Genomic DNA, 25,104 nt, shown 5'->3' with positions numbered 1-25,104 from the left:
TTATTAGCCAAATTATTTTTTTATTATTACTTTTTCTAACAGAAGAAAATGTCACGGTAGAGCGCTTAAGCTGTGCATCTTTCTGATAGTGAATAGCTTTTTTATTTCTTTTTCAAAAATCTTTTTCAATAGTGTTGATAGTTTCTCTCAATAGATATGCTTTTATTTTCTTTATTTTTTTGTATTTTGACCAGTTATGTCTTATGTGTTTCATTGTTTCAATGTTCACTGATTAGTTTGATAACCAGGTAGGTCCATAAAAGTATCGCTTGTATTGACTGTTGAGAATGTCAAGAATATTATTGACGTTCGAATGCTGCCTTGTTAGGAGATTTTATAGTTGAATTTTTTTTGTTTTATTTTTATGCCTCCTGACCTACCCTCTTTTTTGGGTAGCTTGGACCATAAAAACAAATTAAATTGACCTCGCCTTAAAGGTTTTAAATATAAATATTGTGTTGTATAAACAGTGCTTCAACCTTTATTTTTTTCCTGTTCACAAAGAAAACAGAGATTGATGGAATTGTATGGATATAATGGGTCTCGCTTATTAAAATATAGATATACAGATATAAGATTATTGTGAACATTAGTCCAGCTTTTAAAGGATGGCCTAGGCTATGATCTCCTTTGGACAATACCATCAACTATGGTTTGATTAAGTTAATTGACTTTATTCTATTAAACAAACAAACAGTATTTATAGCAAAAAGAATTGTGTTTGTCATGGCACAAAAACTTACAACTGATGCATTCTCAAGTTTCTGGAAATTGTGCAAAAGATTATCAAATGAAAGCAGTTACAAGTTGAAGACATCTTTAATTAAAGAATATATCACAAAGAAATCTGATAACTCAGGTAACGCAATAATTATCCAAGTAAAGGAATTTCTTTTAAATTTATCCTTTATTTTTGGTATTCATTATGTACGTAACTTGAAAAAACACAGATCAAAATCACAGGATATATATGTAAACTTTGATGTATGAGACATCTGTAATTTTATATCATTTATTTTAGTATGACCTAAGACGTTACTAGTGTTATATAAAAGTAAATGATTTTAAAAATTGATATTTATTTTAAAACTACCTTAGGAAAGTATCAAGGCAACCTTTACTTGTTGGCCAAATTTCTGCTACCTGGAAAAGAAAAGAGAATCTATAATGTAAAAGACAAACAGTTGCTGAAATATTTCAGCCAGGTTTGTTAAAATATTTTTATCGCCGATCCAAAAAATATCTGCAATCTGATTGGTTAAAAAGAGTACAATATATCTTGTATTTTACATGTACAAAATATAAATTGATGAACAGATGTTGTTGCATTGTAGCGGTAGAAGCAATCTAACGTCACTTTGCTACAAAAGTGCCCTGTGCTTTTTTCCAACACAAAAGTGCAACGTTGTCGGATAACTATTATATATTTTTTAGATTTATCAGAATTAATTAAGAGCATTTTCTAAATAGATTTGGCAAATATTATATAAGATGGTGAATATTTTTCAATAACTTTTTAAAGACCCTCACAATTTTATGATTGTAATCCTGTTTTCTATACCTAGATTTTCAAAACAGATTTAAAGTCAATGACAGAACATCTTGAAAAACAGGTTTGTTTGTTATTCCAGCTTTAATTTTGTATTAATTTCTGTATTTTACCAACATTGTGGTATGGTCGTGCTGAGATTTTCTATTATTTATTTTTTATCTATTTATTTACTTTCTTTTTTTGTTTTTTTATTTCAGGGAGTTGTTTCAGATACTGTGATGGATTTCTTTAGTAAAAGCCATACAGTGAAGCCGCTAAGCAAATCCAATTTAACCTTGATTGAGGTTTGATTAGATTTCATATTTTCATTATTTCAACTTAACTCTAAAAGTGTTTGTTGTTTTGTTTCTTGACTTCACTTGTTTTATTCTGATTATCGGTTACTACCGTTCTATTTCATCTTTTTGCTTATCATCGTTATTGTCTTGTCTCAAAGAATATTTGAAATTTCAACAAAACAAGGCTCTTTGTAAAGCTGCTTGCTCATCAAGTATGAGATTCCATGCTCTTGCTCTTTCTTTGTTTTTTGTAGGTTGATGAGGATTTAGAAAGTCTATCAAAAGAAACCAAAGAAGATGCCCAAACGGCAATCCTGAAGAAAATCAGTAAAAAGTAAATACAGTAAACTCTTGCGTATACGAACTTTTATTATTCGAATCTTTCTTTCTTTCTTTAATTCGAACCTGTTTCCAGTTCCCGTCAAGAAGAAACCCTCTTAAAATACTTTCTATAGTTTGTATCTCTCTGTAATTCGAACAAATAAGTTGAGTTTGCATCAAATCCTGAGAAATCTTTACAAATATCATAGGCCATTTTCAGAGTCTTCCGCAAAACCTGTTATTGGTCCAAAATTTTGGAGAATTTTGCATCTGACTAACAGAAATTAGATTTGAAAGTTCATTCGGTACTCATTCCCTACAATTTACTAAGAGTAATGATTTTTACCGATTCTATCATTTTTATAACCTTATTCAAATAATATAAATAATAAAAAACACAATAATTAAGTTATTATATTTCTTCATTTCTTCTGCTTTAATTTCAAGGTGTACAACAGATGACTTATGCTACATTGTTCGATTGATCAAGCATGATTTGAGAACAAACTGTGGGGCTAAACACTTGTAAGGATTTTGACATAAATTTGAACTTCAAAAAACAACTTTAGTGTGTATTTCATTACAACATTGTATAATGAAATACTTTTAGGGCTTTTATATATATATTTGAAGTTCACCGTTTAACAGTACTAAGTTCTTGATAGTTTCTGGCCCGTGTTTGGTGCAATGTAATACTAGTGAGTTCTGTTTAGCACAAAAATACTTCAGATGGTGATAAAAGCATGTAATTTGAAGTCAAGTATAAAACATGCCTCGAAAATCTTCCTATCAAAAGTTATGAAGGTTGAAAGTTTTGTGATGGCGTCATCATAAGCCTTTCCAGGCAACCTAAAAACCCTGTAATAACAGAACTAGTTGACCAAATTTGGTGTTTTATACATGAATCCATATCATACCTCAATTTTCATCGGCATTACATGTTTTTTCGCTGGAACCATCAGATTTTAAATATTTTCAAAAAAAATAATTTTTGCCCAGCCACCTGATGACGTCATCTGGCAGGTGGCCAGGTGACAAAATTTGGTGTTACTGTTTAAAATCTGTGCCAAATTTCATGCTTTTATCACCATTTGAAGTATTCTTACGTTTTTATGTGCTAACAGACCTCACTATACGTCCTTGTATCATTTAGATTTAATTAAAATTTTGCGTTTCCCATAGCTTGGATGCTTTAGATGAAAATGCATATGAAGCTTGGCAAGCCTCTTCTGATTTAAAGCAAGTCATTGAAAAATGGCAAGCAAATAAAGATGAATCGTCCATGATCCCTGGTTTGAAGAAAACCATCAGTATCAAAGCTACACTGATGACACCAGTCAAACCAATGTTAGCTGAAGCATGCAAATCAATCGAACAAGCATTTAAGAAATGTCCCAATGGAATGTACTCTGAAATCAAGTATGATGGGGAAAGAGTACAAGTAAATTTGTTTTTCCTTTTCATTTTAACTTCACTGTCCTTGAAATAATGCAATAATTTCCAATAATGGACTTTTCCAGAAAAAAATTGAATATGGGGGGTGAAGGACTTTTTTTTTTAATTTACCCCCCGGACATTATGACTTTTGACTCCCCCCTCCGGACAGCAGGTTTTACCCCCTAGACAAGCATTAGTTGACCTCCTGGACATTCATGATTACCCCCAAACAGAGCAAGTTTACCCCCCGGACAAGGTAAATTTTGTATATTTTTCACTACCAGGGGGGGTAGTATATCCTCCACCCCTTATGTACGAACATTTTCTGAAAGAGCCAAATCAGTACTATGTAACAAATGAAGCAAGAAAATGATGTAAGCATCAGTGTGAGTGTTTTGAATTTTTGTTATCTTTCTTTACCGTAGATTCATAAAGATGGTGAGAAATTCCAATACTTCAGTCGAAGTTTGAAGCCTGTTCAACCTCACAAAGTTTGTGTTTTTCTTGTTTACAATATTTGTAATCTCACATTTTGGTCCAATCTGTTTTTTCACTTCAGTGAAGTTATTAAAGTATCCAGGGAAGGGAAACAAGAAAATGAAACAGTAAATTTCCAAACCTGTGTTCAGCTTTCTTTCAGTTTCTAAGAATGAAATCCCGCAGCTTGGTCTACCATCTTTCAATCCAAATAAAACGTTTTCACGGCACCGAAAGAAGTAAATATTCGAATGTTATGACGCGGGAAAATATACACATCAGCTGTGGCATGCCTGCAATTCAAACAGCATTCTGAATAACTCCTTATTCATCCTTGTTTATTCCAGGTTTATTTCCTTTGCATTTTAACATAATCTCTCTTGTTTTTATTTCTATGCCAGATTGCAGAGGTTAAAGATTTCATTCCCAAGGCATGCCCACAAGGAGACAGTTTGATTCTGGATGGAGAGGTTTTGGCTTTTTGACATTATTATTTCTATTTTTTGTTTTTATTTTCATTTATGCTCTTCTCCTGAAAAAGAGCCCAGATTTTTCATGCAGATATATAATATGCTTCACATAAGCTTCAGTCAGAAAATACTGGGAATGTGTCTTCTGAGTATTAATGGATTTCTTTGTCTGAGTGTAAACTTTTCATATCAAAATAGATCAAAGTTGCAGACATTTTCATACACTACAGGATGGATATATAAATCAAATTTGTTTAAAAATAAAAATAGAATAAATCAATAAAAATTCTTCCTGTAATAATTGTGATGGATTATTTTTTAAGGTACTTCTCATGGATTCAAACACCAACCAACCCTTACCGTTTGGTACACTTGGAATTCACAAGAAAGCCAAATTCAAAGATGCAACAGTGTGTTATGTCATTTTCGATATACTTCAATTTAATGATGAAAATCTAATGAAAAGGTTGGTCTACAATCATGGTCAAAATATATTGAGATTTTAGTGTATTTTAACGTTTTTCAGAATTTAAAGCTCGGGCGAGAATTGCTATTTTAGCACTTTTACTTTCTTTCATTGAATATTTTGATTTTGGAGGGGTTTGGAGCAAATTTGAGCTTTTAAATCCTGAGATCCTTAGATCCTAAGCCTTAATTCTCATGTTAAAACTCAACTTTACAACTGTAGTTTAACGGGATTAAAAATCATTTGTGGTGTTTAAAATTTTGCAGGGAAATCCCCTTTGTCTCAAATATTTTGTCTATGATTGTAGCATTCTATAATATCAGATAAAGAAATTGTTTAAACCCTAAAACTCGTTTTTTTTGTTGATGTTTTCAAGACTCTTTGAAAGACTGTATTTTTCCCAATTTTCAGCCAAAAATTTCAAATTACAAGAATTTATGACCATTTGAGGATGTCGAGTTGGTATTTCGTAATTTTAGGACCCCTTACGAGACTTTAATGCTAACTCATGGTTTATTGTACCCCTTTTAGAGATATTCGAATATGTAAAAAAGAAACCTAATTGCTCGGACATAGCCGACACCAAGTTTGCCTTATTTTTACCCTCTGGATTTAGTAATTCCATCTTATTATAAATTGAAGTGAGATATTAAGTTTCACTTTAAAATATATATATTCCTTTTTTTTCGGGCACATTGTATTTGCCAATGTGTTTATCTTAAATTTTCATTTCATTTCCAGATCAGTTCAAGAGCGAAGAAAAATTCTTCAGGATAATGTGACAGAAATTCCCGGGAGAATTGTACACTCAGAAATGAAAGTTGTAACAGTAAGTAATTTGAACGTTACACTTCTTAATGATATTTTATTGGCCTGACTGTATAGTTGTATACGTTTTCTTGATATTCAATCCATTCCAAATTTGTTTATTCCCGTGCTTTTAATTTTGTTTTTTTGTAAGAACACAAAATTTCTTTTCTTCACAACGTTGGATATTTTTCAGACGTTATTATATTCTTGATTAACTTTTGACATTCTTTATTTGTAGAAAAAGCAAGAGTTGCAATCAATGTTGAAGAAATGTTTTGCGCAAAACTTGGAAGGGTTGGTCTTGAAAGATATAAAAGTAATAATTGATACGCTTTTTGTTTGAACAGTTGAATAAAAAGGGGATTGGGTATTAGAAAGTTTCGATTTAGAATTAAAATGGTCGTCCTACGAACCTTTCCTTTCATTTGAAATCACGGTGTGATGGTAGTCTAAGAGCAAGATCAAGAAAACAAGCAACATGCTGAATGGTCCTACCTGATGATGAAAGCTAGATAATAAGGCAATAAGGAGAAAAATTAAAAGAATCAGTCAGACGATATAGCGTTTTGCGAAAATGCATAAAACATTTTTATCATTGATTGTTGATGGGGGAAGAGGGAAGGGGAGTAAAATCAATTTTATTGAAAATTGAAACATGCTTGATGGTGGGCGTTGCTATTAATAATGTTTTTGAATGAAAAAACAACCAATTGTAAGGAAAAAGTCCAATGAAAATCTAAAAAAACGGCGATTTCCGGCATATTTCAGGCCTTTTTCGCCGGAAAGATTTTTTTCTCAAAAATCGAACTCGGCCATGTTTTGAGCATTGTTAATACGCATCTTTGAGCAAAAAATCAGAAAAAACTAATGATGAAATCTCGAGAAAATGCCGAAAAACCAGTGTTTCCAGCATATTTCCGGCATTTTCGGCCGGTAATGAATTTTTTTCAAAAATCGGGCTCCGTCACAATTTAGGTATTGACATTTTGCATCAGTGTGCAAAATTTCATGAAAAAATATAAAGTACAGCTCAAGAAATTCAAGAAATACTGTTTTTCCGGCGAAAATCGGCTGTCCGTCCGCCGGCGATTTTTAGAAAAGTTCCGGCTTCAAAAATCAATTTTATTGAAAATTGAAACATGTTTGATGGTGGGCATTGCTATTGATAATGTTTTTGAATGAAAAAACAACCAATTATATGGAAAAAGTCCAATGAAAATCCAGAAAAACGGCGATTTCCGGCATATTTCCGGCATTTTCGGCCGGAAATTTTTTTTTTTTTTTCGAAAATCGGGCTCCGTCACATTTTGGGCATTGCCATTTCGCATCATTGTGCAAAAAAATAGAAAAAACTAATGAGCCGATCCCGAGAAAAGCTGGCAACAGACGAACGGACGGACGGACGGACGGACAAGGGTTAATTTAAAGGACTACCTTAAGGTAGGTCCAAAAATTACAAATGAACTAGAACCATATCGAAACATTTTCTTCCTTGTTTTTTTAGGGAAAGTATGAACCAGGAAAGAGACATTGGCTAAAGGTAAAATATTATTATAATAACAATGGAAGTTGTTTTTACCTAATTTTTGTATGGAAAAAAGTATTCAATATACTCATTATGTGTATCCTATTTTCTGATAGCATGAGGAGAAAAGTCCTTACAAATTTTCGAATGACACCGGGTACCCCTGGCTCAGTGCCCGCTGTAACTTTTTCCAACAGTGGAAAAGAAAATTCTGTGAATTCATTAAGTGAATGGAGAATCGGCTGTATTTGATTGGTCCGTCCAACATACCTTACATCTTCATTTGCAGGTTAAGAAGGACTATTTACAAAAAGGTGCGATGGCAGATACAGCAGATCTGGTGGTCCTTGGTGCCTATATTGGTACTGGAAACAAAGGTGTGTCTAATGATCTGAAGTTTGTAGTCTTATCACCCGTTCAGTTTAGACAAGAAAAGTCTTTCAGAAATTCTGTATTAAATTTGAAATTGAAGAAGGGGGAGTTTAGTTGTTTTAAAGAGAAAGAATCTAAAGGTCACGCTTGTGATTTCTTTTCTTTTTTAACTCCAACCTTTTGCTTTATCTTTATCAAGTAATGTGAGATGTTGAAAAATCAGTCCAGGAAATTGTCTAAGACCTTGTTCACGCGTTACTGTTCCGTTTCGCTCCGATATGATTTTCGTTACGGATCGTGTGTTGCGGAACGTTTCGGAGCAAGAAAACGGAGCAGTTCCGTTCCAATGAAAAAAGTGGAGCGAAACCGTTTTGATCTGTTTTGCTTTGTAGCGTCTTCTTTTTTGGCGCTTTGAATTTTGACGTTCACCACACTTGTTTCGGAACCGTTTCGTCTCGGAACGGAACGGAACCGTAACGTCTGAACATGGTCTAATAGAGAATGCAGTAATGATAGTCTTCTTGTAGATTCTTCAGTTTTGGCGACTATATATTTCTTATGACTGCGAATCATTTTTTACAGGTGGTTTGATGTCAGTGTTTTTGATGGGTTGCTATGACGAATCGCGTGGGATCTGGGTCACAGTTACGAAATGTGGAAACGGTCATGATGATGACACGTTGAAAAAATTACAGAAACAATTGAAGATGCAGAAAATTAGCAAGGTAATACTTCGAAATATTTTATTTTGGTTTATTCACAGTATATGAAACTAAAATAGCTAAGTTTATATTATAACTGCATTTGTAGAAGCCATTAAAACTCTGATTGTCTTCATAGCCTTTAGTGAGTGCTTTCCTTGGTAGTTAGTGATATAAACGCTTTTCTACGCTTATCAATTTGTAACATCCTCAAAATAAAAGTGAAGACAAAAAACAAAATTTTGTTCATCCTTGACGTTTCGATACTTCTTGTATCATGATCACAAGCAAATGTTAGCTTACAAGCAAAAACGTGTTAATAAATCAAAATTTCAAAATCACATCTAGCAATTATAGGTCATAAAATTTACATAATTGAACGCATACATATACTTATTCAAAAAAGCTCTAGAGGATAAGAAGATACCGTTTTATTTAAATCAGGTTTCAAATCCCTAATGATTAAAGATTCTTTTATATAAAGCTCTTCATCAGTTTTTCCTTTTTCGTAAACTTTCATGGTAAATTATCTGATGTTCTTCATAAGCAGCTAATTTCGTTATTAGCTGAGACCTACCCACAAGTTGACCTAAAGATCGTTTTCCGCACTACGTTTCGACTCTCAAATCTGTTTACTTTCAAAGATAAAATACCTCTAAGGTTACGTTCATTTGTTGTGTACGGAGTGCACTGTACAGATTGCGAGTCATACTATATTGGGAAAACAAAACGACATATTGCGACACGGTACAAGGAGCATCGAAATATTGAAAGACCAACTGCTGTAACGAGACATCTTTTTAGAACTGGGCACGACGTGTCCCTAGAGAACATGAAAGTTTACGAAAAAGGAAAAACTGATGAAGAGCTTTATATAAAAGAATCTTTAATCATTAGGGATTTGAAACCTGATTTAAATAAAACGGTATCTTCTTATCCTCTAGAGCTTTTTTGAATAAGTATATGTATGCGTTCAATTATGTAAATTTTATGACCTATAATTGCTAGATGTGATTTTGAAATTTTGATTTATTAACACGTTTTTGCTTGTAAGCTAACATTTGCTTGTGATCATGATACAAGAAGTATCGAAACGTCAAGGATGAACAAAATTTTGTTTTTTGTCTTCACTTTTATTTTGAGAATAATCTAGCCCAGAAGAAAATTTTTTCAAATTTGTAACATGCTACAATACGTGTGGAATATTTTTTTCCTATTTAGGATTTCTCGAAAGTTCCAATGTGGCTTGATGTTGATCGTGGATTGGTTCCTGATTACGTCATCGCTGATCCAAAGGTAACTTTTAGAAAATGAAAATCAAAGAATATTCTTTCCTTTATTTTTTGATGAGTAAAAGATCTTCGGAACTTACCCTAAGGTTTTAAATAGTAGGGGGGGGGGGTCCGAACAAAAGTGGGTCCGAAATTGAATTTTACCTCCAAAAATCCCAAAATAATCTTTCCTCGTAAGAATTTTTAGTTTAGAAAAACTTTACTAAAAGATACCTCTAATTTATTATAACTGTCTGAAAATTTTTTTTTCTTCTCAGAATTCTCAAATTTGGGAGATCACAGGTGCAGAGTTCAGTCAATCAAGCACACACACAGCTGATGGGATATCCATTCGCTTCCCAAGAGTGACTCGTATTCGAAACGATAAAGACTGGAAGACAGCTACTTCTTTGAAAAGGTTGAAAGTCCTTTACAAAGAGTCGAAAGAAACGACTGGTGAGTGAACAAGTTCAACTCTTTCGAAATGGAATGAATGAATGAATGAATGAATGAATGAATGAATGAATGAATGAATGAATGAACGAGTGAACGAATGAATGAATGAATGAATGAATGAATGAATGAATGAATGAATGAATGAATGAATGAATGGCTGTTCTTACGTACAATGTTTGAAACAACGCCATTTCCCCTCATGAAAGTAGATTTTGTGTAGATTTGTTCATCTTTTTCAAAGAAGAATTATTTTAAGTGTTAGGCAGCCAGTAAACTTCTTGTGCTAGTGTGTGCAACTCAAATATTTATTCAAAAAGGTTACCATTTTAAAAAGAAAATCAGTGTTGGTTATCCTTTTAAAAGAGAGCGTTTCCTAGTTTTTAAATGATAAATGTCAAAAATTCTTTTAGATCTTGAGATTGTAATAATTATCCGAAATTCCTTTACTCAGATGTAGAGATGCCATCAACTTCAACAAACACAACAAAAGCGAAAACTGAGAAAAAATCACCCAAGAAAATCAAAGAAGAAGATCAGACCTCCCCCGCAAAGAAAGAAAAGAAACTAAAAAGGAAAAGTGAAGAGTCAACTTCTACATTGAAAAACGAAGTAGAAGAAGATTCATCGAAAAAGAAGAAGAAGAAAGACGATGATGATGATAACGATGGAACGACAACAAAACAAAAGGTTTTCTTACTCAACTATAAACCAAACTGAATAAGGAGGACCAGGGGGGTACATGTTCAGTGTAGTGACCCATATAGTGACGCATATCAAGAATAGGTGATGGTAGCCACTACAGGGTATTAAAAAGGTGGTATGAGGATTGAAATGTGTGGTGATAGCTGCTACTACACGTTACTAAAAGGGTGGTATAGGGATTTATATATGGGCGGTGATATCTACTACAAGGTACTAAAGGGTGGTATAAGGACTCAAATTGGTGGTAATAGCTACTACATGGTAGTAAAAGGAGTGGTCCCCTAAAAAAAATCTCAGAAAAAACTAGTACCATATACTAAAACAGGGTGGTGGTCCCAGATTTTTTTTAAATTACCGAAAATCAGGTTATTCCCCCATGGGCTACTACACTGAACATGTAACACCCCCCCCCCCTGGGAGGACTGCATGCTTTTGTGAAACCAAATTTTAATACCATGTTTTGTCTTCTACAGAATGATTCATGATATCAATGTACTCTCGCCCTATACAATTCATTTAATATTAGGAGGTGCTCTCGCGAGGACAAGGGAAACTGTCTCTCTGATAACAATAAATTTGTATTTGGGATCGAAACTGGAACCCTACGTTGGAAGAAGGGGAGAGCCTTTTGTTTTGGGCATAGCATTCAGGGGACAAGCATAAACTGACACTAGATGTATTTAGCGACAAATCCGTTGTTGACTTCTTTAATAATAAAAGTATAACCATTAGAGATTGAAAAATGTATTCGAATACAATGTTTTTGTCTTCGAGATCATTGAACGAACAATCGACTTAGAATGTCCACAGCTTCCTTATACAAGAAACATCTCTCGTTCCTCGTTCCCGTACAAAACCAAAATGTCTACATTCTTCCTCGATACGATCGTTAAGCTTTGCAATCTCTTCAATCTTCAATCTTGCAATCTTCAATGCCAGCCCAAACATAGAAGTGTTTTAAATTCATTCGCTAAGCATCATATAATTAAATGCTGAATAAGATGGCTATAATGTTGGTTACTATAGCAATAGTTATAAAATGGCAGATCATAAATAAATCCACCATGACAGTGCACTTCTCTTCTTCTTCTTCTTCTTCAAGAAATGAGATTCAACCATTTTAAAGAAACAACAATCACTAATGGTTTAACTCACAAAGAATGTTCTTTTCTTTGGAATTTTGATCTGAAAACCCTTAAGACACCTTCGTGATATAGTATGCCATGAATATCACATTTTTTCTGTTATCTTCAGAAAGCATGTACTTTTGGTGAGAAATGTTATCGTACGAAAAACGGAGAACATATGAAAGAATATTCACATGAAAAGAACGAAGTCGAAAATGAAAAGGATCAGAAAATGAAGGAAACTACAGATAAAGACAAGGTATTACAATACTGAAGATCAATGCTTGATCGACCTCTTATCTTAAATAAATTCCAAAGATGATAAATTCGAAGATGGCTTTCCTACTCAAAAATGAGGCGAAAACGTTTAAAGTATGTCGATACATGCATAGAGTCGTGGCCTGTTGCGAGGTAGTAGAGCCGATCTTTTAAAGACAAGGTGTGCCAGAATTTTTTCCATTACAAAAACTTTGCCGGCTACGTTCTTTTCTTTCTCCACAAATACAGGTTTTTAACCAAAATTGGAAAATTTTACCCTAATATTTTTCATTAGTAAGGAGGTGCCTGAATCTCTACTTTTTCAATTTGCCTCCCCCGGTCTTGATCAAGCCACCAAGCGACTACTTGTGGTGCGCACGTACAGTTTATAGTTTGTAGTTCAAACCTTTCAGATGACTTCTGTTCCTTTCATAGGAGCTGTGCAATGTTTTCACCGACATGTGCTTTACAATACACAAAGATGTCCCGAAGAAGAAGAAAATCAAACGTTTTATCATCGCGTAAGTCGTTTATACACCAAACAAGATGACAAACTACCAGTTTTCCATGCCCGTCTCTTGCCAAAAGCCAGTATTTCCCGCTATCGGTGAAATCACTATGGAGAAAAAAAGCTTTGATGATTTTAACCATTGGAAAGAAAGTATCAAAGTTTTCAATCTTATAAAAAAGATGAATATTGAAGTTTAAAGTTAATCAAATTTCTGTAAAGTTCACTGTATCAGTATATAATTTCTTCGTTTCTCACCGTATCATTGATGTTCATCATACGTTTGTGTATTACTAGGTCTTGAATCATGCATGCTTTTATGTAATCATTTATTTTCTTCTCTTTTCTCCAGATATGATGGTGATGTGGTTGATGACGTAGAAGATAGTGACGTCACTCACATCATTACTGAAACTCATGTAAGTTATAATTTCACTCAAAAAAACTGATCGTGATCGTGTACATGAAAATAATATTCAAATTTTCACAAATGTTTTACAAGGTTTTTCTTAGGTCATAATCCTGTTACATAATGTTTGAAGAAAGTTTCATATACATTCTCTTGTAAATTTCAGATGCAAAACCATTTTTTAAGCCCGTGTTTGAGCTATATTACGTTAAGTTATATTACGCTTATTATATATTTCTAATTTTGTATGTTTTTTTTTCTAGATTACTGAAGCCAAGGCAACTACAATACAAGTTCAACCGGAATGGGTTTGGATATGTGTGAAAGCAAAGAAGTTATTCAAAATTGACCCCTTTCTTCTTGTCACTGCTTCATGAAAGATGTATTGAATTTTTATCATTTTCATTTTTTTAATCGGTACTGTTCAGTATTTTAGAAATATTTACCCTTCTCTACCATGACATATGTTAGCAGTTAAGTAAGTGTTTATACAGTATATGGCCCCCAAAACGGCGACGGCCCCCAAAACGGAGGTTTTGCCTTAATGAGCCATGTTTGTACTTTAGAACCTGAGAAAGCTTAAGGTTCAATCCTAACACATTTCTCTTAAGTCCGAAAAAAGAAAAATACCAAAATGTCATTTTTGACATGGCTATTTTTCTTCTTCCTTTTTTTTTAAATAGTTTCGAAAATCCCTTTTTTGGACTAAAACCGTCAAAAATCAAACAAGATTGGAAATTAACCCCTAAAAACTCGGTAACTCTGGAAAGTATAAACATATACCAACATAATGTATATCCACGTGAATTGAATTCCAGCCTCTAAATTAATTCAGAAATTATAAACCAACTTGCAGGTCATCCCAAAAATCGTAAGGGCTTATGAGATGATTTTGGATGTCCGAATTTCAGGAAAATCCTAAAAATCGTATCATTATGCGGTATAAATTTAGAAATATATTCAAAACATAATATGAGGAAGGAATTTGTGTTGTATGTATTTTGTCAGTGTTTCGTTTGTACAACAATTTTTTATAGCAGTGTATGAACGGTCACTTTCTTAACCTGTTTGGTTTAAATTTTTGTATGGAATTTTTTTATGATCTACTTTTTGTTTATTTATTGCGAAGATTATTATAATAAAATGTAATTTATACAAATTATCGAATATTCGATCATAGTATTTTCATCATTTTCAAATTTAAAAAATGTGACGACAACACTATTAATCAATCTATAGTGTATTGTAGTGTCTAGGATTGGGTTATTGCTCAGTATTGTAAATTATAAAAATGAAGAAATTACTGGATCGTATAGATTGAATTTAAATTTATTGTATTCTTTGTTTTATCCAAGGTAAATTTTTTAAGAAATATGCAACAAAACCATTAGCTTATTAACGTGAATATATTTGTAGGCAATGAATTACAATTACATCACAAAATATAGTTTACATGAAAATGAGAAATAGTTTACAAAAGCTATCAAACTTTTGAATAAATTCAAAGGAAGCCATCATTGCGGACATAAACCGACAAGGGAATTTTTCTTCCTGATTAAGTTCTGAAGGTGGGGAAGATTTTGTAACGCCCAAGGGTAAAGTTTGACCCAATTCTTACAACCTTTTAGTACAAGGTTTGCTTGTACCAGACGACCACGGCTTTTTCCTCGACACAGAGTGATCAAAAAATCGCGTGTTGGGATAGAGATAGGCAAGTACAAGAGCAGTTGATTTGGAAGGTCGACGCACTAAATGCTCCTTTTGAGCTTTAGCGAGGGCCAAGAAATAGAAATATTACATGATCATTTACTATCAGGACCCTTTTATCAGAGAAAGGCTTTGTGGCAGCGGACGGTGGTCTTTCCTATACGCTGATCCGAGTTTTCACGAAAGCTAGATTATGGGTGTACTTATTACAATCATGGTCGTAATATTTGAGAAAAAAGGAGAATTCCCACGAAATCTTATAGCCACAAACGATTTGGAAACGCTCTAACTTAGGTTGGAAGGGTAGAGTTAGGATCTGAGGACCCAAAAGTTCAAAAATGGTCCAATAAGGTTCATAATATAGCCTGGGAGATGGCCCAAAATCGACTTTCTCACCCGAACTCCAAATTTCGAAAAACGATTGTATCTCTTTATCGACCGTTTCAGCAAATTTTTGAGCTCACAAAACCCTGGACTAAGCTATCTGTCATATATTTTGAAAAAAGTGAAAAGGGTTCCCACCAATAAGTTGGTCGCAGTGCTTTTAACTTTGTCTGACAATAAACGGCGCTAAATCACAAATGTTGAAATTCAAGCAAATCTAGCGCTTTCGGTGCATTTATACCCATATCGAGCATTATTGTATCGAGATTGTCTCCAAGCTTTACAGTAAAGCTCAGTGGTTATGAGATACGACACTTCACATTTTCTCTTGCTATCCCAGGCCCTATCCGTAAAGAATCCCATTGAAGATTATTTTATGTTTTTGTTCTATTTTTACAGAAAATAAATGAAGAATTAATAAAAGAAAAATTACAAAAATGAAAAATAAAACTAAAGAAAGTCGGAATTGCGAAAGAAAATGGTCAACCATTACGGAAAGCTGGTAATTGCTGAAGATTGCCACAACGATTCAAAAGAGGTTCAATGAAGGTAACAATGACCTTGATTAGCAGTATACGTTTTTTATAAGAACATCCGAAAGAATTTTTAAGCCTTCGGATGTTCTTAATCCTTCTGAGTTTTAAGCCTAATAGTTCACTTAAAATGTCCCTATTTTTTACAAGTGAAGTATTTATAAATTTGGTGTTTAAGACTCTGCGAAAATGGTCTTGATATTTTAGCAATCAAAGTCTGATGTTCTTATATAATTCGTGCTTATAAAAAACACGCATGCGTTGTGTAAGTTTTGTAGCATAATCTTTTCGTTGGCACTCGTTTACCACTACATGTATAGAAATAAATTTTTATTTCAACTGGTGATTGATTGTCTAAATAAGGCATGAAACAGCTAGTACCGGGCTCTTCCAGAAAAAAATTAAATATGGGGTTGGAGGATATAACATTTTTTGGAAATTTACCCCCCCCCCTCCATTATAAAATAATCTTTACACCTATTTTATACTCTATACTATACAATAATCTGTAATAACCACGACAAGCGCCTCGAAGACTTTTTGGTTTGTTCTAAGGTACAGTTGGAGTCTACATAGCTTGAACACGCACGGGAAACGCAAATGTTTTGGTGTTACGGAAATCTCGAGTTATAGAGACTAGTTTGTAAGGCATCGTTAACTGAAGGGACCAGCAAACTTGTTTGAATTAAGGAGGTATTCTCTTAACAGAGGTACGAGTTATGGAGACACCACTGTATCAGCATCCAATATATTTGATTCTGTTCATCCATCACAAAGTTTCACTCGAACAGTATCTAACAAAAAAAGTTTTGCTTCTTATCAAAAACACAATCGCTAAAACCAAACACGAAACTGACATAATTGGGTATGCAATATAACTCACATCATAGATGAAAGTCGCCGTAAAATAACCTATACAGCACGCTATCTTTCCAGTAACTTGACGAACACCCATAATCGAGCATCTAGAATGTGGTGGAACAACGAGCGCTAAAGCGATTGAAGCGAACATCAAAACGCTGTATCCAGTAACTATATTAGAGGACAGTGCAGCCATGATTAGCACAGACCTCATAACTTGTTGCTGAATAGGATAACTTGACAACAAAGTCATGATTGTCATGGTGATACTGTTGCCAACGCTACAGAAAATTAGGAAACAATAAGTGTCCTTAGTTCCATTGAATTGCTGGACGTACTTCAAAATTGCCAAAGCGATGACGATAGTGCCTATGGTTAAGATACTGAAATATTCGATTGTCCAGACGAACTTCTCCACCACAACTACGGCTACTATCAGCTCTGTCTGTGTGTAAATAAACTGGATCAAAACGACAGTTACCAGTATCAAATTTATATCAAAGTTGGTAAAAATCTCTTTCAAGCTGATGAGCTCTTCTTTGCTTTCGGTGGATTCAGCTTCCTTTGAATTTTGATCTTCCTGATTTTCCATTTTGAGATAAAGTTGATATCCTTCATCTCTGGTTAAGTTGCTCAACATAAAATAAGCCATTGCTTGATAGACCAAAACACAAACAGCCATAAAGACACCCACAAAATTATATTGGTTGAATTCTAATCCAAATAATTTGAAATGGACCCATCTGAAGAGAATTGGCGATACAGGAGCAATGGCGTGACATATTATAGTATACATTTGCATTGATTTCATATGATATGACAATTCTTTGGAGCTGTATGTCCGAGATAATTCACCTATGATAACAAAATAATGAATATTGCTGTTTGAACATTATATTACAATACAGTGTGTCCTAAATAAGTGGAAAAATTCTCTGTTCGATCAATAGATATTCAATTCCCAAGATGATTAAACAGGTTTTTGAGAATGAATTGTCAAGTGTACAAATCATAAAATTTGGCATAAATAATGGGGATTTCACTCTATATCAAAATTTGTCCGCCTTTTTTGGACACACTGTGTATTTAGATACATTTTTGAAGTCTATATGTTTGAGATTGTATGTTCATCAATGACGAAATTCATAGGCGTAGCGAGATACCCTGCAAAATTTATGGATGAGAGCGGTTTTTACGACACATTATTGTTTTTGGTTTATCAAAAGATAGTGAATATGTCATAAACGTCTGCACTCCCTCGTAAGTTTTGCAGGGTATCTCGCTTTGCCTATGGAAATGACGAGTATTACTGGATGGAGCATATTCCAATTATTATAATGACATTAACATCCTTTTTTTGGAAGTAACTTCTTTGGAAATGTTAACAGATATAATGTTGGGATATCCACTTCTAAAGCTCACACTCCGAAAATCCAGATTTTCAAAGTCGTAGGATCTTTTTTATCTCTGAGAATGGGATTGTAGTGTAGTTTTTTCCAGCGGAGCCCCTTCCTCCCACCGGCTCTTTGATGCAGGATTGTAGAGTTCGTTATGGTTCCGACCTTGGAGTTAAACTGTATCATCTTACCTTGGTATGTGCCATCAATTCCCTCAGCAATTCCACAAATAAATCGACCAAGTATTGGTAGCCAGCTCACAAAGGGTAAAACGTAGATAACGTTCCCCGCGAAATTGAAACAAGCCACGCATAAGGCGGCTCCACGTAAATTACGCGAACGGTCGACGTATCTTACAAGCCACGAAGAGGAGATAACAGGGGAGACGAAGAGTGCTCCAATGGCTGCGGAGTAATACAATTTCGGATTACTTACACGAATGATGTATTGGAAATAGTACAAAGCGGATATTGAAATGGCAGAATATTCGAAACCATATAAACATTTACAAACAGTATAAACGTATAAGTTGTAGCGACGTTTTTGATACCATTTCTTTAGAATCTTATCCTCGCTGTCCGTTAATTGGGCATCGTATTTGTTTTTATCGTCCGGTTGTACATTGCTTTCTTCCATATTTTGATCGTATTTAAATAGTTCTATTTATACTGAGACGATTAGTTTGTCTGAGACGAGCAATTTAGAAAATGAGCATTATGGAGGAGAGTACTTTCCATTCATGTTTCAATATATAAATTAGGATCTCCTCCACAGATGACATTTTACAAACTTCTCGTCCCAGACAATTTTTCCGTCTCAGTGTAAATGGAACTAATGTCTGACATTTTAAATCCAATATTACATCTTTATACTTTATACTTATTAACCATGAAACTATGTTGGTTTTCCAAATCCTTACTATTATTGGCTCTAACGCAAACCACGAGAAATCATCTTATTCATTTCATATATTGCAAATCAAGCATCTGTCTGTTTTTACTTTCTATATAACTTTGTTTGATATATGTATTGCACTAACTGACTTGGTTGTTCGTTCGTGTAATTAATATAGCTAGAGTGATAAAAAGACGCCTGATAAGATTGTGTATGAAAGCAATTAACATTGCAAGGAAATTTAATTGTTTTAGGTAATTGGGAGGTAATAAGGTTAGTACTAAAGTTTGCTTTGTTTGACCTTCAGAAAACGCTGTCCGATTAGAATGTATTTAATCTAAAGAGTGCTATTAAAATCACTGATTTACTGTTATTCTCGGTCAGTAAAGGATATATACAAATTGGAAACTAACAACCGCCTCCACTACATTCCATTATAAATTATTTTTAATTTTTCAAAGAAACAGAAAAATTTACTTTGTGGTGAAAAGCCTACCTAGCCTCCTTTCGTGTCCAATATCTTTCGACTGAATTGTTTTTATTGAAGAAAAAAATTCACAACTGAAATGGGCAAAGATTGAAGTTTCTCTAGTCCAAAAATGGTGGTTATAGCATTGCTAGATAAAAAGCTGATTTTTTTTTTCGTTTTTCATCTTCGTGTTTGAAAATTTTAGAAAAATTCTATACGCATAATATTCCACTCCGGTTGCCTTTCCAAAAAGTATACTAGCAAGTAGCTGTCGCTATGAATGCCCCGCCAACGCATTCATAATCGAGAATGAACGAAAGTTTAAAGGCCGCATCCCACCAGATCGTTTTATTGAAACGCCATCCAAAAAACGCACAGCTAGATATTTCTATTCGCTGAGCGCTTGTCTCGTTCCTTTGAAACCATTATACGCAGCACAATATCGAAGATATTTTTACACACGAAAAAGCAAACACAAAATCCAAATATTTTTCTTCTCTCTGATTGGCTGATAAAAAAAGAAACGAGGTGTACAGCTTGGCGCATACAGTAAAATATCTTGATATCCCTTGTTTACTTTGTAGGAACTAATTACTGAAAGTTATATGGCTGTCTATCAAGAGTTATAATTTGATTCTTATAAAGTAGATGCTTACAGGAAAAATAAACATGCTCGTATTGTGCACTAAAAGTATATGGCTGTCTATCAAGAATTATTGATTTGATTCTAATAAAGTAGATGCTTACAAGAAAAATAAACATGCTCATATTGTGCGCTGTCCCTTGTTTACTTTGTAAGAACTAATTACCGAAAGGTATATTAGGCAGATATTCGACAAGAAAAATCGGATATCGAAAATTATTCAGTCGAGCTTGATGATATTCGACGAAGCGAAGCTGAGTCGAATATCATTAAAGCAAGACTGAATAATTTCGATATCCAATTTTTCACGTTGAATATATGGTTTATCGTACACAAATTAGAAGAAAAGCATTTAAATGTTCTATTTCATTCGGTCTTTCTCTCTTTTAATGACATTTTTCGAACGTTTTACTATCTTAGGCTATCTTATAAGGATGTCAATTTCATTTTTTGGACCTACCCCGGTGGGCTGTAGGTCCTATAAATTAACCTCTGTTCGTTCGTCCGTTCGTCCGTTCGTTCGTCCGTTCGTTACTAGCTTTTCTCGGGATTGGCTCATTAGTTTTTCCTAATTTTTGGCACAAAGATGCAAAATGGTAATGCCCAAAATGTGACGGAGCCCGATTTTCGAAAAAAATTCATTTCCGGCCGAAAATGCCGGAAATATGCCGGAAAAACCGGTTTTTTGGCATTTTCTCGAGATTTCATCATTAGTTTTTTCTGATTTTTTGCACAAAGATGCGTTTAGCAATGCCTAAAACATGGATTAGTCGATTTTTGAGAAAAATTCTATTCCGGCTGAAAATGCCGGAAATATCCCGGAAATCGCCGTTTTTTGCAGATTTTCATGGACTTTTTCCTTATTTTCGTTGTTTTTCACACAAAAAAATTATTGTAGCAATGCGCACCATCAAGCATGGTTTAATTGTCAATAAAAGTGATTTTTGAAGCCGGAACTTTCTAAAAATCGCCGGAACAGCCTATTTTCGCCGGAAAAACGGTATTTCTTGAATTTCTCGAGCTGTACTTTATATTTTTTCATGAAATTTTGCACACTGATGCAAAAATGGCAATACCTAAAATATGACAGAGCCTGATTTTCAATTAACGTACTTTTCCGGCCGAAAATGCCGGAAATATGCCGGAAAAAAAAACCGGTTTTTTGGCATTTCTCGAGATTTCATCATAGTTTTTTCTGATTTTTTGCACAAAGATGCGTATTAACAATGTCTAAAAACATGGCCTAGTCCGATTTTTGAGAAAAATTCTATTCCGGCTGAAAATGCCGGAAATATCCCGGAAATCGCCGTTTTTGCAGATTTTCATCGGACTTTTTTCCTTAATTTCGTTGTTTTTTCACACAAAAACATTATTGATAGCATGCCACCATCATCAGCATGGTTTAATTGTCAATAGAAGTGATTTTGGCCGGAACTTTCTAAAAATCGCCGGAACTTTATTTTCGCCGGAAAAAACGTTATTTCTTGAATTTCTCGAGCTTACTTTATATTTTTTCATGAAATTTTGCACACTGATGCAAAATGACAATACCTAAAATGTGATGGAGCCCGATTTTCGAAAAATATTTTTTCCCGGCCGAAAATGCCAGAAATATGCCGGAAAACCTTTTTTTTTTTACATTTTCTCGAATTTTCATCTTTAGCTTTTTCTGATTTTTGCAGAAAGATGCGTATTTGCAATACTCAAACATGCCGAGTTCATTTTTGAGAAAAATTTTTTCCGGTTGAAAATGCCGGAAATCGCCGTCTTTGCAGATTTTCATTATATGTTTTCCTTGTATTTCTATGTTCTTCACACAAAAACATTATTGATAACAATGCTCACCATCAAGCATGATTCAATTGTCAATAAAACTGATTTTTGCGACCAGAACTTTCTATTAATTTTTCCCTACAACCCTTCCCTCTCCCCCCATCAACAATCAATGATGAATTTATTGCGTTATGCATTTTCGCTAAACGATATATTTTCTGACTGATTTTTTTCTCCTCGCATTGCTATCTAACTTTCATCATCAGGTAGGTCCATTCAGCATCTAGCTTGTTTTCTCTTTAACTCTTTAATTACAAAACGTTCGAATTTCCTTTCTCTTTAAAAAGACCTTTCTGTTTATCTGTTTTTATATATGTGACATTTAAATAATTATTTGATCAATAAACTATATCTTTATGGTCGCTGCTACAAAGGAGATATTTTGCTTTCGGATATCTAAAAATATTCGACAGTACGTTTTGCCTAGAGGCGGACGATAACAAGAGTTATTGACGAATCTTATAAAGCAATAGTTGCGCGTGAACATTTTTTAACCGCGGCGGCCCGCTCAGAATCGGAAGAAACATCAACATCATGAAACCCGTATTACTTACTAATTTTTTCGATTTTAGTAGGGGCGGTTATTCGAGGGGGCGTTTAAAAGAAGGGGGCGTTTGTTGAATTATTTTAGTCTAAAGTCGAATATTTAGAGCAAATATACCCTTTAATTGTTTTAGTTCTTTGTCAGGATTTTAGTGCAAAATTTCTTTGGTTCAACGATTAAAATTACATCGAAAGCCCTGGTTACAAGAAATGACTAAAATCTTCCTTTTCAAACACAATCTACACTGGTATTGAAGTATTAAAGTCACAAGTTTCTAATAAACCCCATCCCCTAGAGGGGGCGTTTGTTAAATAATTTTCCTTTTAGGAGGGGCGTTTATTCGAAGGGAGTGTTTAAAAGAAGGGGGCGTTTATTCGAAGTAATACGGTATTTTTCTGGCGAACAAGCCCGCTACGTGAAGTAACAAAAGCCCCTGCGGGGCAAAAATCGCTATCTAATTCGAAATCTATCAAAAGTAATACGCAATTGAAAATTTACTGCCAGCTAATTTGAAATTTACTTTAGTGATTTAAATAAATAATAAATAATAATGCTATACAAGTTCGCAGGCAACCGTGCGAGCACATCGGCCTCTATGAACTGCTCTTTGTTCGGTTTACAATTTTCTTAAGATAGAGTTTTTTCCTAGGGCTCCCCCTGACTTTGAATTTAAAGTTTGCGTCCTTTAGTGAAGTATTCATTTCTTGGGCTTTCACACACCCCTCTTTGATTGATTTCCTTTCACTTTTCGTAAGATCTTCTGTCACCCGGAAGGGCAATCTTACTCCTTTAGTGATTGCTCTTAACACTGTATTTTTGTCTTCTTCGTTTGCAAATCGGACTTATATTAGTCGATAGCGTTTTTCATCTTCCTTTTCCTTCGAAAATTTTCCGATTCTTTGAGTTTCTTCAATCTTTATATTCCTTAAGCGTAGTTTCAAAGGTAAGACTTTTTCATTTAGATATTCTTCGTCGTAGATTTTGGTTGACTCCTCTGAATCTTCAGTGGATTCGTTAACACCATAAAGAATTAGATTGCATGCCGTGGATTGAATCTGTCGTTCCTCCTGTTTTTCCCTTCGAAGTACGTTTTCTATGTTCTTCTCGATTTGCCTCGACGCGACTGCTGCGTAGCTTTGTGATCTATTTTCTCCTTTCTTCTCAATGATGTCTTCCATCTTCTTTTCGATCGTTGCCATTCTGGTCTCAAAGCTATCCTTTATTTCGCTGATCATTGTATTAACGTCTTTGGACTTAAGTTGAGTGATTTCTACGTCCTGTGCTTTCATTATATTTTCGCAAGCTTTTATCTCCTTTCGGAATCCTGAAACTGAACATATTTACATCTTTTAACAACACTTTAGGGTACAGTATCTTGGCATTCGATTTTCAAAAAATTTCTAGTCGGTCCCAACCATGGTGGGGCCTGTTTTTCCCTTTTCCATTCATATCAAGGATATATCTAATTATATCCACTAAATATTTTCCTCATTATGCCTACCCTGAGTATCAGAGGTTGAGCTTTCAAAGAATATATCAACCTCTGAAGACCAATAATAGAAACTCTATCGCGCATGTGTCAATCTAATCACAGTAGAAAGAATCAAAGATAAAGAGCAAATATTACCATAATAATGTCTAGCAGACTGTATCAGTATGCAGTTTACTATTTACGAATTCCCTAGAAACCTCCAAGTGTAATTTGAATTAGTTTCTTTCAAAAGAAATCTTTTACATGATTCCCAAATGTATAACAGTAATTAATAAACTATTAATTATGGAAATGTTAATTTAATTGAACCGAACTAATAGACAGACTTTATGTTATGATTCTCTATCACTGACTCTTTTTAAAAAGTATTCATGACATTTTTGAGTTGTGTTTTCAACGATGGGAATAAAAATATCAACTTTGAACTTCATCCAAGATCTTGGATGGTCGTTATGGTTACTTTTCTCTGCGTTAATTGCGCGCTGAATAGAATTTGGATTGGTCGGCACAGCGTCAATACATGATATCGGCCTGTGTTTTTCACGGTACATTATGCCTACTAGGCAAATGAATTAGTAAAAGTTTTGAAACTGGTGGGTAAGGGCGCCACTTTGGAAAATTGGGGGCGCCATTTAAAAAAAATTGACTTTGGCCCCTCCAGAAAGATTTTCCCACAACGCCACTGGCAGCCAGCCCGTTTTTGTTAAAAATTGGAAATGTTCAGCTTGGGGTTCAGCTTTAAAACATGTATAGTCTAATGATGGCATGTTTTCAGCTAACAAATTGTGTTGTTTTTAACATATTCTAACTTTTTTTACAGAAAAAGAATAAAATGAAGCTATAAAATTTATGATTATACCCCGCGAAAGACGAAGAATGTATCGAGACGAATTATTTTCAAAGTTGAAAACTGAAAACTGACATCCATGCGATAAAAAAAGGTAAGGTTTTTTTCTTCTGACTGACTGACTGACTGTAGAATAGTTAGGCTCTAACGTAGCCCGGGGTTCAGTTAAAGGTTTTGTTTTTAAATAAGAGTGATATAGTTTGCTTACTCATCAATTTTAATATATAAGCTTTTTAACATGTGCTTGACACGGATGTGGAGCAAGATTGGTCAGAAAGAGGAAAATAAATTTTTTTTTTGCTTATATCAGCATAATATAACAATATCAAAACACTGTCCCGACATGAAATATATGTCCGA

The 25,104-nt window shown here is 34.1% G+C and overlaps 3 protein-coding genes across 3 annotated transcripts in view; 2 read left to right on the top strand and 1 right to left on the bottom strand.

Annotated features, from left to right (window-relative positions):
* Positions 1-659: 659 nt before the first annotated feature.
* On the top strand, positions 660-13,605 carry LOC136810058 (DNA ligase 3-like). The gene is made up of 22 exons (XM_067066630.1): positions 660-859; positions 1,099-1,205; positions 1,566-1,613; positions 1,750-1,836; positions 2,085-2,164; positions 2,599-2,676; positions 3,334-3,592; positions 4,014-4,079; positions 4,467-4,535; positions 4,859-5,001; positions 5,743-5,830; positions 6,050-6,127; positions 7,316-7,351; positions 7,626-7,713; positions 8,291-8,433; positions 9,631-9,705; positions 9,959-10,136; positions 10,588-10,823; positions 12,093-12,224; positions 12,659-12,744; positions 13,084-13,150; positions 13,404-13,605. Exons 1-22 carry the CDS (start codon positions 727-729, stop codon positions 13,515-13,517), a joined length of 2,391 nt encoding a protein of 796 aa, XP_066922731.1. The 5' UTR covers positions 660-726; the 3' UTR covers positions 13,518-13,605.
* A 2,847-nt stretch (positions 13,606-16,452) lies between these two features.
* Positions 16,453-18,704, bottom strand: LOC136810056 (uncharacterized). Its single transcript, XM_067066627.1, has 2 exons — positions 18,214-18,704; positions 16,453-17,480 (listed from the first exon to the last, which is right to left on the bottom strand). The coding sequence occupies exons 1-2, from the start codon at positions 18,656-18,658 to the stop codon at positions 16,534-16,536; spliced, it is 1,392 nt and encodes a 463-aa protein (XP_066922728.1). The 5' UTR covers positions 18,659-18,704; the 3' UTR covers positions 16,453-16,533.
* A 6,037-nt stretch (positions 18,705-24,741) lies between these two features.
* LOC136810057 (uncharacterized) overlaps positions 24,742-25,104 on the top strand; it is a 28,088-nt gene continuing 27,725 nt past the window's right edge. The window contains exon 1 of the mRNA XM_067066628.1: positions 24,742-24,838. The gene's annotated coding sequence lies outside the window, so the exon portion shown is untranslated. The remainder of the gene's footprint in view (positions 24,839-25,104) is intronic.

Source organism: Clytia hemisphaerica, unplaced genomic scaffold (assembly GCF_902728285.1).
Source record: "Clytia hemisphaerica strain Z4C2 unplaced genomic scaffold, Clytia hemisphaerica genome assembly, whole genome shotgun sequence".
Taxonomy (NCBI): Eukaryota; Metazoa; Cnidaria; class Hydrozoa; order Leptothecata; family Clytiidae; genus Clytia; species Clytia hemisphaerica.
Note: the sequence above shows the minus strand (reverse complement) of the source record. Positions and strands in the feature narration are given on the sequence as shown.

What these genes read in the sequence shown, in the direction of transcription:
- LOC136810058 (XM_067066630.1), top strand. Translation starts at nt 727, where the DNA reads ATGGCACAAAAACTTACAACTGATGCATTCTCAAGTTTCTGGAAATTG. An exon ending in TGCTGAAATATTTCAGCCAG is followed by an intron (nt 1,206 to 1,565) that starts GTTTGTTAAAAT and finishes TTCTATACCTAG; the next exon opens with ATTTTCAAAACAGATTTAAA. An exon ending in CAGAAATGAAAGTTGTAACA is followed by an intron (nt 5,831 to 6,049) that starts GTAAGTAATTTG and finishes CTTTATTTGTAG; the next exon opens with AAAAAGCAAGAGTTGCAATC.
- LOC136810056 (XM_067066627.1), bottom strand. Translation starts at nt 18,658, where the DNA reads ATGGAAGAAAGCAATGTACAACCGGACGATAAAAACAAATACGATGCC. An exon ending in AATTGATGGCACATACCAAG is followed by an intron (nt 17,481 to 18,213) that starts GTAAGATGATAC and finishes TTGTTATCATAG; the next exon opens with GTGAATTATCTCGGACATAC.